Genomic DNA, 15,446 nt, shown 5'->3' with positions numbered 1-15,446 from the left:
TCTGCTTAAATTTTGTCGAATACTTAGTCAATTTATAAGGATGCTTTTTTGTAACTATTTTGTACAATGTATCCGTAGCCACCGCGTTGAGTTGTTTTGTGCTCTGAGTTTGAGTTCAAAAAATTAAAGATTTCCTTGGATTTTTTTCAGTTGATTTCATTGAATATAACGCAGCTCTAAGAAACTATGTGTTAAAAAAAGTTTTGATTTTGAGACCTGTTATTTCCAATAGTTTTAATTTTGAGACCTGTTATTTCCTGACAAATATCAGCCGGGTCAATTTTTGAGTTTATTAGATTCAAATAACTCAAAATATTTCAGCTTCAGAATTTCACAGTTCTTTCTCGGTCAAAATTTTTGTCTTAAGATTTAATTGTGTGCGGTTTTTCGTATAGTTTCTGAATGGTGTCGTAATTGTTCTTGTTTACTTGCTGTCAATAACGAAACTTTTGTACTTGCGTCACTGGGGTATAAAGTTCAGTTAAATCTGGTGGGACAAAGAATGTTTTTCGGACAATTGATGCTGGTTTTGACTGGCTTTACGCGTTTGTTGGAAATACCCGGCGCTTCGCGTCGCTTCCGAAAATTTTCCAGCAACGTTTTTTTTGTTCAAAATTATTTTCACCATATGACGTCACGTCACGATCATTTCAAATCTGCTGTTTAAAAATTCATTTATGCAGTTTCGACTGAAATGAGTTCGGCCATTCGTTACTCTTATTGGAGTGAGTTTTTGTTCATTCGTGTGGCTAAGGTATTGGTCATTTGTGACTTATTTGTCTCAAAAATGACTTCCTCAGTTTCAATTTGACTTCCATAGTTTATTTGAAGGAGATAAAAGGTTATTTGAGAGCAGCTAATAGAATCAGCAATAAGTAATATAGATAATCAAAATATAACATTTCAGCTATTAATACAAAGAAAAGAAGTTTTTTTCGGTTTGTTTTTATTGTTTTTGAGACTGCTGATCTACAAAAAGCTATCGCAGCTATTTTCTGACAATTTGCCAGCTATATTTCCAGGATGGAACAATATTCCATCCGCCCCAGGTACGCTTTAAGCATCCATAATTTAATTTTGATCACTTAGTGGTCTGCAGTGACCAGTTCTATGTCGTATAAGGTTATGCAAACCATCATCAATGCAAAATGCTTGCGGGCTCAAGAGATTAAATTCTGCTATTGGAGCACAGAGCAAAGAAATTTGTATGATACGTCTGTGAATCAAAATTACTTTTGAGTTGAATAAAAAGTTACATTTGAGTTAGTCGTGTAAACTAAATTGAACTGTCATAAACCTAAGATGATGGCCTATTTCACTATTAAAATGGTGAAATCTAGCACAAGACACTTTCTTTAAGTTTAAATAAATTAAATCAGCTAAGAATAATGTGTTGACTTTAGCTGTAAGCCCAGTTGGTTCTTCAATGACGTGCAGATTGACGAGGGGGAGGGGAGCGATGGGCCTTCTTATCATTTGAGAGTGGACAAGCCGGACGTTTCTCACCAGGGCACCTATTCTTGCGGCTGTTGGGAAGACGCTGGGACAAACAATGGAGATATTATGCCCCAGTCCATTAGGAGTGCCCGCCTTACCCTACTACGTAAGTACCAACTCACCCTATTCTAACGCAAAATCTTAAGTGTATCAACCCACAACGATCGTCCTTTAACTTACTGCAGTTAACACGCTGACGGTCTGTTGATGCTTGTGGAGCCTATTGTTAATGTGCTAGCACAATAAAGAGGGTGCTCTAAATTAAGTTACAAGAGAGATCGTTAGTTAAATTATCTGAGATAGCAAATAATAGTGCCGACCCCTCCCGCTTTCCCATTTATCCATTAACTTGAGTCCATTTTTTACACTGATTGTAGATTAAATGAATGAATCATTCTTAAATCTCGCTGAGCTCCAAAATTTTGTTGACATGAACTGTTGTTGCGCTTTGTTGTTAGCTGTTAAACGTTCAAATACAGACCGTTTGGGACCACCAGTTTATAATAGGTAGATTTTATTTGCAACCCCCAAACGCTCGTGCTATGTTAATATACAATGATTTGGGGTTATAATGAAACCCTTTTTGTAACGGGTGGGGGGTGGGGTTAGGTGGGTGGGGTGGGGTGATGTGTGGTGTTCTTCACTTCTTATTGACCCAAAATCTGGATTATTGAAATCAGTTTTGATATTTTGAACTTTTTTTTTACATTTAATTTTATCACAAAGAGGTTGATATGGTCCAAGGACAAAGTCGCATGCTTCGATTGTTCAGATCGTACGGCTGTGAAATGTTCATTGAGTTACAAATTGAGAAAGATTATTATCGATGAGAAAGTGAAATAGCTTGAATGGAATTGTGCGCATTGACCATGCTCTTGTGGTTTCTTACACTTGTGAGTTTGATCGATATGAGATAGTAATGATAGTAGTTTGTGTATGTGTGTAAATGAGGATAGATTTTGTTTCAATCGGTATGTTGTTGATAAACAGAGTGGAATTTCCCAGTGGCATATGGTGCAATTGTTTGTTTATTTGTGACCTGCTCCCCCAGTATGTATACTTAAACACCCCCCCCCCCCCCCCACAATTGCTCTGATCTGTGTCTTTTTGTATCTCTCATGGGAAGTTAAATGGTAAAGCAATTGAGAGTTAGTAACAAATAAAGACACAAAAGTAGAGAGAGCGGAATTTAAGCTGAACTAGAGAGTGAGATTAATGAGATTTGAGAGCTGTGTTGGAATTAGAGAGAAGTTAGCAAGTGAGCGATCGACCTCCCGCTGAGCTCTCTCTCACTCCCTGTCTTCCACAAGTATTTGCTGTTCCGTGTTTGTTGTGTTAGTCAAGTATGAGCAATCACGCACTGCCGGCATCTTCCCATTCGGCCAACATTGTGCGTGCGAGGAAGTATACAAAAATTGCGTGAAGTTGATAAATTCCATAACTACTCCTTTGTTCATAAAACACTTAGAGTTCCGGAAATGATGCACAGATGTGACAGTGTAAACAACTCCCGAAAAGTAAATAATAGTATATCTAGGTCTAGAAGCAATGTATGTTTCCTGTCGCAGTAGACAGTATATAAATGTACTGTTAGGTTTAGACAAGGCTGTTCAATTAGCTAGCAGCATGAGGTTTGTGAGAGGGTACACGTGCATTTCGCGATATACTTCAATTGTGTAGTTCAAGATCAGCTTCCATTATTGTAAACTGATGTAAACATTTGTTAGGAGGGTCAAATGTGGCACAGTCTGCTAAGTGAACGGCTATATGTTTCCACAGTTCTGAATAGCTAGCATATGCTTTGGGGTCTTGTAAGATTGATGATTGTGAATGCAGGGGTGGTGGGTGTGGTACTTTGTAATCCAAGCTGACTGTTACTAGACGTGACTAGTAGCTAGCTGGGGGGGGGGGGGGGGGGGGGGGGGTTGAACTGAGAGGGGTGGATGAAATCCATCAACGGATAAATGAAAGGATGGAATGAATCAAAGACATATGTGATGTTAAATGTCGATAGAACAACAAATCTGGTTATCAAATCATCAATTGCTACGTTGGATTTTTACCCCAGAGGCAAATTGTGAACTAAATAATGGTTTTGATGATAACCTGATTGGATTTGTGTTTTAAAAGCGAATAGGTTGTTTTAAAATACTGATGTTGTTTTCATAAAGAATTATCAGGCATATTTGAATAAGTTGCTTTGTGTTATTTGTTTGTTGCTTATGTTCATGGATAAGTTTTTCCGATTGCAAAGATATCTCTGCTTTTGGTACCTGTGATAAGCATCAATTGATGCCCCGAGGCTTGTCGTCAAGTGCAGTTAAGATTGATACGTGGGAGTTTAGCGTGTTAATTAGATAAAAAATCATTAGTATATACTTGTATCCTGTTGGCATCCTCAGTTTATCAAAGGGTATCCGCTTTTTGCCGAGATGCTTGAACAGGTCTAATAACTAAAGTGTAATGAGAAAGTGGAAATGTTACTTTAAATGTCAGAACTGGTGTTAAAGTTCATTCAAACCAAAAGTTCATTTTCCATTTTATGTCCTGCATTTTAGCTGAGAAAATTTTTAGCATTTGTTAATTGATCTCAAACGAAGTTTGTAGCAATTATATTAGTCTTGCGGTGTTTTTGCGATTTTTGTGCAATAGTTTAGTCTTAAATTGACGTTTGCCCCAGTTGAAAAGGTCGTAAACAGGCCATGTTTTTTTTAATATCTCTTTCTTGAGCTATGCAAACACACAACTGAGTAATTTTTGCAATTTTTTTGTAAAAGTTTTAGTTATTTTTAATTGCTCTCAAACGAAGTTTGTAGCAATTATATTAGTCCTGTCGGTCTTTTTTTAATGCGATTTTTCGCTTGACTGATTTTTCGTCTGACGCTTTTGACTTTTCGTCCTCAAAGACGGGATAAACAGGTAGCGCCCAGCGGGCATTAAGTGCTCTTAGAGTCTTTCAGCTCTGTTTCAGCTCAAACTGTTTTGGGGACTTATACTTATGGTGTGAAGGGCGGTTCTTAGAGGTTGAGACACCCCCCTCCCCACTGTTGACCCCCACCCCCACCGCGCTGTTGTCCCCAACCCAGTGTTGCCCCCATCAGCCCCCGGTGCACGCCCCCCCCCCCCCGTGGCTAGCTACTGACGAAGCCAACTGCTCGCCGTTTTGAGAGCAATTCGCCCGACGTTAGTCGGTTATCTTTTCAATTTTCTTGAAAACTTGTCATTGACTTTGAAGATACTAACATCCAGAATTTGTATTAATTATTTTCATTTTTTTGCGGATTTATAGGGTCCAGTAAAACTTATTAATGGCTCCAAGTTATGTTATTCGATAAATTTTTGCAACAGAAACAATTTTGATGTATGAAAAAATCTTTACAGCGTGAACATCGGTAAAGTTTAAATAAATTTTGGTTTTTGAATTTTTCAGTTTTTGCAGCTTTTTGAGGCTCAAAGATATGTTTGTGAGCGTTTTTTACAGAATTGGTTTTCAGGGTACTAACATCAGGAAGCTATGCAACTTTTAATTAATTGTTGTTATTTTGGTTATGTTTAATTTTTTTGGCCTATTTTTTTTTACTGGTAGCCATTTTCTGTTATTCTGATTAGTTATTCTGACATTATCATCGATTAGTTATTCTGACCTTATCATCAAATAGCTTCAACAGATTTTTAGTGAATTTGGGGTAGGGGATCTTCATTTTTTTCTAGAATAGCTTTTTCCTGTCCTTGTTTCTTATTTGTCGGGTAAAAGTCCTAATAGCTATCAATCTATATTCAATGTTTTTTTTCTCTAATTTTTCTTAATTATGTGAATTTTGTATGTTCGGCTAGCAATGTTCAATTAGTCCGCTGATTGAATCTGATTTTCCGATGTTCCATCTAACTCCTTAGTTCGTCAATCAAGACTTGTCTTTCCATGTTTTTTGAGATTTGAGTTGTATTGGGGCGCTGTATTTTTTAATATCTGTTCACATATTTTCATGGTTTTTGAAGTAATGATCTTGGTCACACCGAAACAGGAAGGAAAGTGAAAAGAATGCTTTTGAGGCGTAAAATTTCATTGCTTTATTTTTAAAGTAGAGTGAAAATTGTGTTTGAACAAAAATTCGCTTTCTCGCTGGTGATTTTTTTACATGCGGTGTATTTTCGGTCTTTTTCGATCTAATTTTTCAAAATTGTTTTGCCATTCAAATATTTTATGACTTGTCCTGCTATGTCTTTTACTTCGTCGAAAAAATTTGTTTTGGTTTTTTTAGTTCACAACATGTTCCACTTTTTGTATGAAATCTTTTTGACTTCTCGAGGCTAGTTTGTACTCCTCTTTCATTCTGTTATGTACTTTAAAACAGCATTTTCTCATCGAAACAATCTAGAATCAACAAGTCAGTATCGAGGAAAGAATTCAAAAAAATGGGATAAAACCATAAAGGCTGTTTTAGATGACCGCTTTTTGAATTTAGTTCTTTTTTGGATTAGTTAATATCTGTTATGGTTTTGAAATTGATACTGACCCCTGTATCTTCTTATTAAGACACGAGAGTATGTCTAACTACGAAGTCAAAATAAATTAGATTAGGTCGCACTTCAGAAATGTGTTTTTTTACGACAATAATTTTGTTCTTTTAATCACAATGGGTGCTATGGGATATGGGAATGAATGGTGGCCTTTTTCGAGAAATCTGCCGCGTATGTTAAAGAATTTTGTATTATTTTGTAATTTTTCAATTTCTGACAAAAACTTTCCTTTATTTGGCAAATTCATCCTTCAAAAAACTATAAGACATGTTCGTTTTGCTTGGTCGCGCGTATAAAGCAAAGTAAAATAAATAAAGTAAATTATTTTAAAAATTGCTTCAGAAATTGGCAAACCGTCGTTGCAGCAAACTTTAGCAGCTCGTAAGTATGTAATCCTTAGACAGATATCTTAACAAAAATATCCTCGTAATAATCATAACGTTCGGAGAAATCATTTTTTTCTCTATGTTGAGAATTTTTTGAAGGTAGAGTGTGTTGAACAACCATCTGTGAAGATTATTTTATGAAGAAGTGTTTTTTTTGCTCCGGGGTGTTATCGTGTCTTTTTTTTAGCAAATCCATATTTTTAGAAGTCGCCTTTTGAGTTAATTTTCTAAATAAATAGGCGAAAAATTTGTTATAGCTGCTGTGCAGGAATTGGACGTGATGCAGAAAGAGTACAGAGTGAGGTTGTTTGATGAGATTGAGATCCCGTGTAGCTTACAAACGCCACTTGACACTTTGACCTCTGGAAGTGTGAGTGCTGAACAAATGGCAGAGTGGGAACAGTTGTACTCTTTCGGATGGTATCGAAATGGGAACAAAATAAAGCAACCGGTAATTTGATCCCCTATTAGTTATTTTAAAAAATTGTTGGAATTGTTTACTCCCTTCCCCTCCCCACCCCGGGTCGACTACGGTTTTCTATAATGCATATTTTCATACAAATATTAGTGTTTATTGTTTTGTGTATCACGTCTTATTAGTTTATAACTGAACTAGGGTGTACAAAGTATTATCAATACAAAAAGTCGTAAATGTTTGTTGAAGTCTCGTGAAATCTAAAATTTTATTCATCTGGTTATAAATCAAATCCAAATTCTCAACTAGTTTAAATCAATTAAACGTTGCTGTCTACATCACTCAAATAACTACTAAGATTTGACTTTTCTAGAAAAAATTGGATTATTGCTGGCTGGTACAATATTGGTTTTGAGTCTTAAACAGGATGCTTTGAGACAAAAGCTGAATTGTTCTGTGTTTAGTCTTAATTCAACACCTAGCTTTAAATCGTCATTCTGTAAACCGTTAAGCTTTATTTGCATGTGGTGACTCACGGACTAATGTATGATCAGTACAAAATAATGTAATTCGAATTCAACTTTTCCCCTTAAATAATGGATCATTGTTGAATGCTGATCATGCTTCTAAAATTTCTGAAATCATTGGACATCATTTTACCCAATTTAACAATTACTTAATAGTTATTTTGTTTCTATTTTTTTAACATGTAAATTAAAAAATATAAAAGGAAAGAAAAATATTCACATGCTTTATGAATTACCTAATCACAAAATTCATTTCAAGTGTAATGTCACAGTGATAAATCATATGGCTTCCTAATTAAACCTTTGAAAATGGCATCTTAAGTTTAATCTAGCTAATCGAAATCAAGTTAACGTGCTGCAGACATGGTTAGATATTTAGAGAATTTCTAGCTTTCTTTTCAAAACCGAAAAATACAAGAAGACAGGTGCTTAGAGGTGATGAGGTTTAATTAGCAATTGGTGAAATTTAAGCATTTTTGTCATCAGCGGACTGAGAAGGTGTGATTTCATTTTCAGCCACTTAGTGATGAGATTTCTGTCACCACTTCCACCCCTAACCAGGTGAGTTGTCATGTGATTGTGGTTGTTTTGCTAGTTTCTTCACAGTGGAGCAAGCAACTAATCCCATCTATTGTTGTTGTTGTTATTGTTTGTCTTCTTTCGTTTGCTTTCATTAATCCGCACAGGTCACTCGATGTCAGTTAAAGCTGTTTTGTTGTCTAATAGCACCCAACTTAAATGATCAAAACAGTAGAATTAGGGTATGTGTAGTATATGCACGACAGGGAACGACACCATTATCAAAAACGAACATTTAAGTTAAAATTGCTTCATTTTTTTTATTTGAAAACGAAATCACCGCGAAAACGAAATCATTGGGAAAATTATTTGCGACGATCGCGTGTTCCTTTATGACTCGCCATAGATCGTATATCAGCCCTCACTAATTTCACAGACTTCTCACCGTAGATTTGCTGACGTGATTCTAAAGGTGTACAGACAAAACTGTCCCAAATAGAAAAATTTTCCCAGACAAAACAGTCCCAGACAAAATAGTCCCAAGAAAACAGACAAAACAGTCCCAGACAAAATAGTCCGAACTAAAGATAGAGTCAAACATGTGCACATCAATTAAGAAAGAAACCCTTTAAGGTAATTAAAGAATGCAGTGAAAGTAAACAGCTGCTGCGATACTTTGTAATGTCTAATCCATAGATCAATAATCCTTTGCACCTCATTAACTTTTTTTCACTTTATCACAGAAATTTAAGACTAAGTTTCTAAGAAGCTAAATGACTTCGCCTTCAGAGAAATCGACGAGAAGACTCTGTGCCTAATAAACGCGCTGCCGTGAACGATGTCTGGCCAAATTGCTACTCGACCAAATTGGTTAATAAAAAATTATTTGAAACCAGCGCTAGACGGGGGCTATCTATAGACAAATTTTGGCTTTTCTATGTACCTAATTATTGTAAAGATAGTGTTTTTCATATTATTCCTTTATCTGGAGAACCATTTATGACGGTTTAATATAAAAATCAAAGACCATGAAATAATTGTTTTAAAGATGATCGTTGCGTCATCAGATCAATTTATGGATAAATGTTATAAACAGAGCTATACATGCTGCAAAATTGGATCAAAAGATTTAATCATTGTATCATTAAGTTACACATTTATGGGTGTCAAAATTTGGTTTTAGACAATTTATTATTTGTAGAATATCTGAAGTAGCAAAATTGTACGAATCTAATCGCATGATTGTTTTTTTTATTCACCGTTTACTTGCAGTTTTTTGGCAATCTACGTACTCAAGAATTTTTTGATTCTCTGATTTTTGTACAAATTATTTTAATCAGGATTGTCGTTGTCGTGATTGATAATTCTCAAACTTTTTTTCACGTGCTGCACACACAATATATTATGAAAGAAAAAGATCGAATAAACGATAAAAACCACTGGAGATTTTTATAACTCGTGCTTTAGCAACAAACAAAAAAACGAATTCTAGCATTAATTACCAGGAGTTATCTTGGCCTGGGCTGGTTTTACGGTTGGAAGAGTTTTGGTTTTCTAACGACTTCTTTTTCAGCTGTTCTAAGATGCATAGTGCGAAGTTCAAGAAACAAGGAGGCTCGGTAATGTGAGCTTGCACATAAAGTTCCGACGCCGCTCATCTACATTTTTCACTTAATTGTCTACCAAATGAGGAAGAGATAAAAAATTTACTTATCAACATATCGTTCAACAAACTACTAAATGAATAAAACAATCTACCTTAGAGGGCCTATGAGGTCTGTGACTACCATAAAATGACGCAGAAAAGACTGCGATAAGAATCAAATACAAACATTAATTACGACCAAAACTCGTTGTCCATTTTTTGAAAACCAATACTAGCAAATCAAAAGGGCATCAGATAAAACTTATACTAAGAAGATTGACCTTACTAAACAAGAAAAAATATGGCACTTTTCCTTATTGCTACTTTTGACAAGCAATGAGCAAAGGGTCAAAGTTAAATAAAACGTTGCTTTTTTGAAGAGAATCAAGGTCAAACTAATTAGAAACGTTATGAATCAAATGAAATTATTGAGAGATTCTTTTATACCTCCATAGAGAGCGATTGAGATCTTTCGTTATCCAGGATATGTCATGCGACTATAAAAAGAACGACAAATACAGGCAAAAAGGAAAAATTTGCACGAAAGCGATGTCCCAGCCAGTTAAATTATTAAGAACTTTTCATTCCGTTTTTCTTCAAAGAGCCAAAAGAGCGCTCAATATTGTGATACTGAAAAGAAAACAAAAACCTCCAAAAATGGGCGTATAAGCAAAACTCACGAATATTTTATGGAAACTGGTTGTACCAAGAACAAAGAACATTTGAGGAAAATGAAAACGTTATAAAGAGCAAATTGTAGTTCACTTGATAATGGATATGACTTGTCTATAGAGATGCTAAGCTACAAGTTAACAGAAATAAGATTGGCAAATCCCAAAAGTCCATTGTCTTTTTTAAAGCAAATATGTTCAAAATTCATAGCTAACATAAGCTTTCGCCTAAAGGAGCAGACAGAGTATCTTGCAACATCTTAGAAAATTAATTGCGACTGTTTTTAATTAGACTTATTCCTAAGACTACGAAATAAAATTAGTTAAAAGCTGAACTAGCAAATTTCACAAATAATTTTTATGAAACCACAGTGTTGAAGCCATTTAATTTATTAAATATTAACCGCGAGATTATAAAATCTTCATTTGCATCTCTTTTGATCATTATGAATTCTTTTTGTAAACGACTATCACAAAATGATAGCAAAAAGAACCATAGAAAGTGAAAAGTATCTAAATTTCACAAAGTTCTTCTGAAACAAATTCTTTAAGCACTGAAGAAATCAGTCAAAATGTTCAAACAACAGGAAATTTATTGTCTGGTTCAGCAAAATTTAAAGAGACCTCTCAATAATGAGGCTAAATCACGAAAGTGATACATGGTAAAATACAAAAAGAAATGCAAACCAAAAAAAAAGTGATCAGCTGAAGAAAACTTTTTTTAGGAAATTTAATTTGAAAGTCAATAAAACCATTAATTATATACGGATATCAGTTTTTAAGTTCATTTATGTATCCATTGTTGGCCAGTGAGACCTTTAATTGCAACAAATAGAGGGCAAAAATAAAAAAAACTCTACGAAATTATGCGTTAGAACGGTGTCGCAGCCCTTAAAACCATATGTTATAAAACAATAAATATGTTCAAATACAAAATTTTTGAAGTTTTTCTCAGATTGTTTTGAAAATTGACAGTTCACCAAAGAAACAAAAACAACAGCAAAAATGGGCAATCATTCACAAAAATAAAAATTGGTATGAAAACGCGTACCAAAATCAAGAAATTGTTCTGTTAAAACAATCCATCACAAAATTAGTTTGTTTTCTTTTTCTAAGAAAGGTTGACCTGTATTAACTGAGAATAAGCAAAAAGTTGACTTAAATAATATAAAAAATTGACAAGTTCAAAAAGTCTTTAGGTAACAACCGAAAGCATGGGACTGATTCACTTACACTTCTTGAGGAAGCCATTTGGATCTTTGAGTGGTAAGACTTACTAATCAGACTGCAAAACGAATAACAATTGAAGGCAAAACACAAGAATTCAGTTAGTTTACTAAAACTCTTCCTCAGCCATTAAAACCCTGAGGTTCTCTAAAAACAAACTGTATCTACAGTCTGCCTATTTTTTAGGTAAATGGGAGCTGTCCTTAATGGAGCCGTGAATGAAAACTTGTCAGTAATTAACATTGAAAAAACAAAATTAAAATACTTAAAAGGCAGCACCAAAATAAAAATTAAAAGATTTCTGATTGTAAAAATTCATAACATCAAACACATTCCTGAATTTGGCGCGAGGCCAACAAACCGCCCATGTGTTCCAAGAGTTTGAGAAATAGACCAATTGTTTTTTGAAATTCTTCCATAGGGCGCCTAATTTCAACTAGCGCTCTTTTGGAGATTAGGGAGTCTGTGTCAAGGTTTCTAAGTCACTACTTCTCGCAAACTTTAACAAAGTGGACCAGAAAACCATTTTTTGTGCCATTTTTTGATGAAAAAAGTTTGAATTTTGAGATTTTTATCAAAAATTTTAGCCAGAAAAAGTTTCAATCAAACAATTCAGCAACGCTCTTCTATCTCTAAGGGTAACAATAACGCACTGCCGTTATTAATTTGAATTTATTTTAAATTGTATCAGCGATTTTTTGCCAAACCTCGATAACTCTCACTGTAATTCGAAAAAAATCTTTAATTCCAAATTCTAGGATTTACGTGCTTTTTAATGATACCACTCACAGCTCTCTACGATGAATATTTAGATCGGCCAAAGTTGTCTGAACTTCCTCCTTCCCCACTAAAGTAGGGGTCGGAACAATAATTATTTGTAGTAGCAGGGTAGTAGTAACAATAATCGCCTATTTCGAAATTTCGAACGGAAAATCAAAACCTGAGAAGTTTTACTCTTGATTTAGTTTCTTTCTGCATGGGTCAAAAAATTTGGGATGTGTTCTGAAATGTCAGGAAATAGTTAAGGTGACATTTAGGGCGGGTTAACTTATAGAGACTAAACTTCGTAAAATTCTGGTTCTTTGTAGTATCATTAATGGTCCACTCGTCATAGAAAATAATCCAATGCATTGAATGTTTGCATGTGCCATGTTAAGGAGGTTTTGTGGAAATCGGGTAATGATACTGTGTCTCTTTTAGACGATCCAGTTACTGGTGAACGAAAGAACAAAAGCACTCCTTGTGTCGCCAAATTTTCTGGACACTACAGTGATAGACGGAATATACCAGTGCTTCGCAGAATCCTCCAATCCAGTATTACCCGTTGTGGTCTCGGAACCAGTTGTTGTCAAAGTTGACTGTTAGTTTTAAAACTGTAAATTGTTTAATTGATATCAAACGAATTTGTAGAAATTATTTTGATTCTGATGGTCATTTATGCAATTTTTTGTTTGTTTTTTTTTCTCATTGATATAACTAAAAGCGGTATAAAACGTTAAAAACCGGTGGCAGCAACTTGCTACGCAGTTCTCTTTGAGCTTTAGCATTGTCCGCAGTTAGGTGGATGTTTGACTTCAAATAGGGAAGCATAATTTCCAGGAGTAAAGGATAACTTTGGTAGATTTGGATCTCGTGTGAATTCCGCCTCTCTCTTGCTAACCACTCCAAATTCCAGTTATCTACAACCAATGCTAGCCACAGACTATTTGTTTGAGAGGAATTCGCCGAATGTTAGTCGGCTATTTTTAATTGCTCTCGAACAATGTTTGAAGCAATCATTTTGGTCATGCGTGTTTTTTATAGGCAATTTTTGCTTGATCGTTTTGCTGCAGAAAATTCTTTTTGCTGGCTTCAGCAATTAACTCGTTGGATAAGCAGGTACCATTAAGACTTTAAAATTGTCGAATGCCAACGATAAAGTTGTATTTATTAATGTCATATTTATTTATGGCTCCCAAAAATGTTGTGGAAATTTTGTCTTATTGGTTTTTGATCCCACAAAGTTTTTGTCTCACTGAAGCCAACCGCTCGCCAGTCGTTTGATACAAACATAGTTGGTACAAACTTAGTATTGCTAGCCTCCCATTAACCCCCCCCCCCCCCCCCCCCGCGTTCTCAGCGCCTGTCACTTGAATGCAGTTCTTCTTACTGAAGTGGGTTAGTTTTTCGGCTAACTGAGAAGAGAGGAAACCTGAAAGTTTTCACAATTGATGAGACAAACTTGGTAACCGTTAGATTTATTTGCTCTAGAAAAATCAGGGATGTTGGTTAGGATGGAAAATTATTTAAAGTTGGAAGACACAATAAAATTGGAATGAACCAGAATATAAAAATGCTGTATGGTCCTTAAATGTTATTTCAGTACGTATTGATTAAATGAAGGCCGTAGATAAACTCCGCTGCTGTTTCTTACTTTTCATCAATCACTGCTGTCCTTTTTCTCAAGTGACATTTTCCTTTAGCTTCCTATTCCTGACTTTTATGCCTACTTTAGGATTTTTTTCAAGTTGGAGTGTATGTGACGTGTTGCTATTGTGTATGCATTGCACATTGTATGTGATTTAATTCACTTAAAATATATGCCATTTATTTAAGCGAACAGAGGTATCGAAATCAAGTGAATTGACTTTTCAATTATGATAAATTTGATGTGACATTTTGCCTGTTGATGTATACTCTTCTAACTTGCAGCGATCAATTTTAATCTATTATAAGTTACCTTAACTGCATTATTCAACTAGGTTGATCAGTCTAACATCCTATTTTGCTACCTTTAAACTGTCGTCGGCATTTGATGATGTAAATATTGGTGGGCATATATATGCTTTTTAGCTGACGCTTTTTGAGGTACTAGAACAGCAGTTCCTAAAAATTATTAAATTGAGAGACTAAATTTTTAACAACCAGGCGGGAATTTGTTTACAATCTCAGCCAATATTTAATATTGAGAAAAATCAACACTTTTTTGACGTCAATCGTTTTTTAACGAATTTCTCTAGCGAATTTTTTAATTGCTCTCAAGCAAAGTTTGTGGCAATTATATTAGCTCTGTGATCTTTTTATGCGATTTTTTTGCTTGACTGATTGACTTTTTGTCATCAAAAACGGGACAAACAAGTAACTCTAAGTATTGGATGCGCCGAAACTCTTTTGGAGACATAAATTCCTGGTGTAAAGGGCGGTTCTTAGAGTCTGACTCAGTTAGAATTTCTGGTTATTTGCTCTTACTGAACGTGTATTTTTTATTCTAGATGAGCCAATCAAAGTTTCATTGAGTATGGACTCAAAGTATAAACCGGTTATCGAGAGTCATTTCGTGGAACTCAACTGTACTGTGGAGGGTGGATCTAAGGAACAGACGATTGCTTGGTACCATAATGACGTCGTCATAGACAAAGAAGATATTCGATACTCCACCAAAGAAGTTGAGATGGATAATGTACGACTGAATCTGTTGCAGATAAAGTCTGTGGAGGTTGACCGTACTGGTGACTACAAATGTAGGGTTGTGGAGAAAGTGCACTATAATGACCCTCCCAACTCAATCGAGAGTGATCCGCTGGAGCTCAAAATTATTCGTAAGTTCTTTTTCTGGTCAAGTGATGCATTTCGCCACTTGAACGGCGAGCTACAAGTGTTTTCACAGATATTGGAGCATCTATGTTTTTAAAATTGATTTAAATTTTGGTTTTATCATTGTAGACGTAATTTTTTTGCAGGCTATGACTTCAATTTTAACACGGAGTAATTAGTATATTTCTGTACCTTCAAAACTTGTCGTCTTGCTTTTAAATAAACTTTTCTTGGTGCTGGGTTTAGTGACAATTAACTTTCTGGTTGTTGATTCGAACAGCTGTGTGCGTGTAGAGAGAGTTTGCAAGGTCAAGGGCACAGAAATAATGTTATGAACATTCTATCAAAGAATCATTCTCGCCATAACTTAACTTCTCGTGAGTTTTTTTTGGCGTAATTACAAAATGTGAATTTTCTTAATGCCAGCTAATCGGAGAGTATCACTCCATAAAAATATTGCAGCAAAAT

General features: G+C 35.1%; 1 protein-coding gene across 6 annotated transcripts in view; it reads left to right on the top strand.

Annotated features, from left to right (window-relative positions):
- Positions 1 to 15,446, top strand: part of LOC142334730 (protein sidekick-1-like) — a 276,341-nt gene that overhangs the window by 213,696 nt on the left and 47,199 nt on the right. For 5 of the 6 annotated variants that reach the window (XM_075382988.1, XM_075382987.1, XM_075382986.1 and 2 more), the window contains 5 exons: positions 1,404 to 1,603; positions 6,659 to 6,852; positions 7,860 to 7,904; positions 12,606 to 12,765; positions 14,657 to 14,983. In XM_075382988.1, the coding sequence (XP_075239103.1) occupies positions 1,404 to 1,603; positions 6,659 to 6,852; positions 7,860 to 7,904; positions 12,606 to 12,765; positions 14,657 to 14,983 (926 nt within the window). The remainder of the gene's footprint in view (positions 1 to 1,403; positions 1,604 to 6,658; positions 6,853 to 7,859; positions 7,905 to 12,605; positions 12,766 to 14,656; positions 14,984 to 15,446) is intronic. The other variant, XM_075382989.1, reaches the window with a different exon arrangement.

The sequence above is a fragment of the Convolutriloba macropyga genome, chromosome 2 (genome assembly GCF_964194025.1).
Source record: "Convolutriloba macropyga chromosome 2, txConMacr16.3, whole genome shotgun sequence".
In the NCBI taxonomy this organism is placed as follows: domain Eukaryota; kingdom Metazoa; phylum Xenacoelomorpha; order Acoela; family Convolutidae; genus Convolutriloba; species Convolutriloba macropyga.
This window is presented reverse-complemented; position numbering and strand designations above follow the sequence as displayed.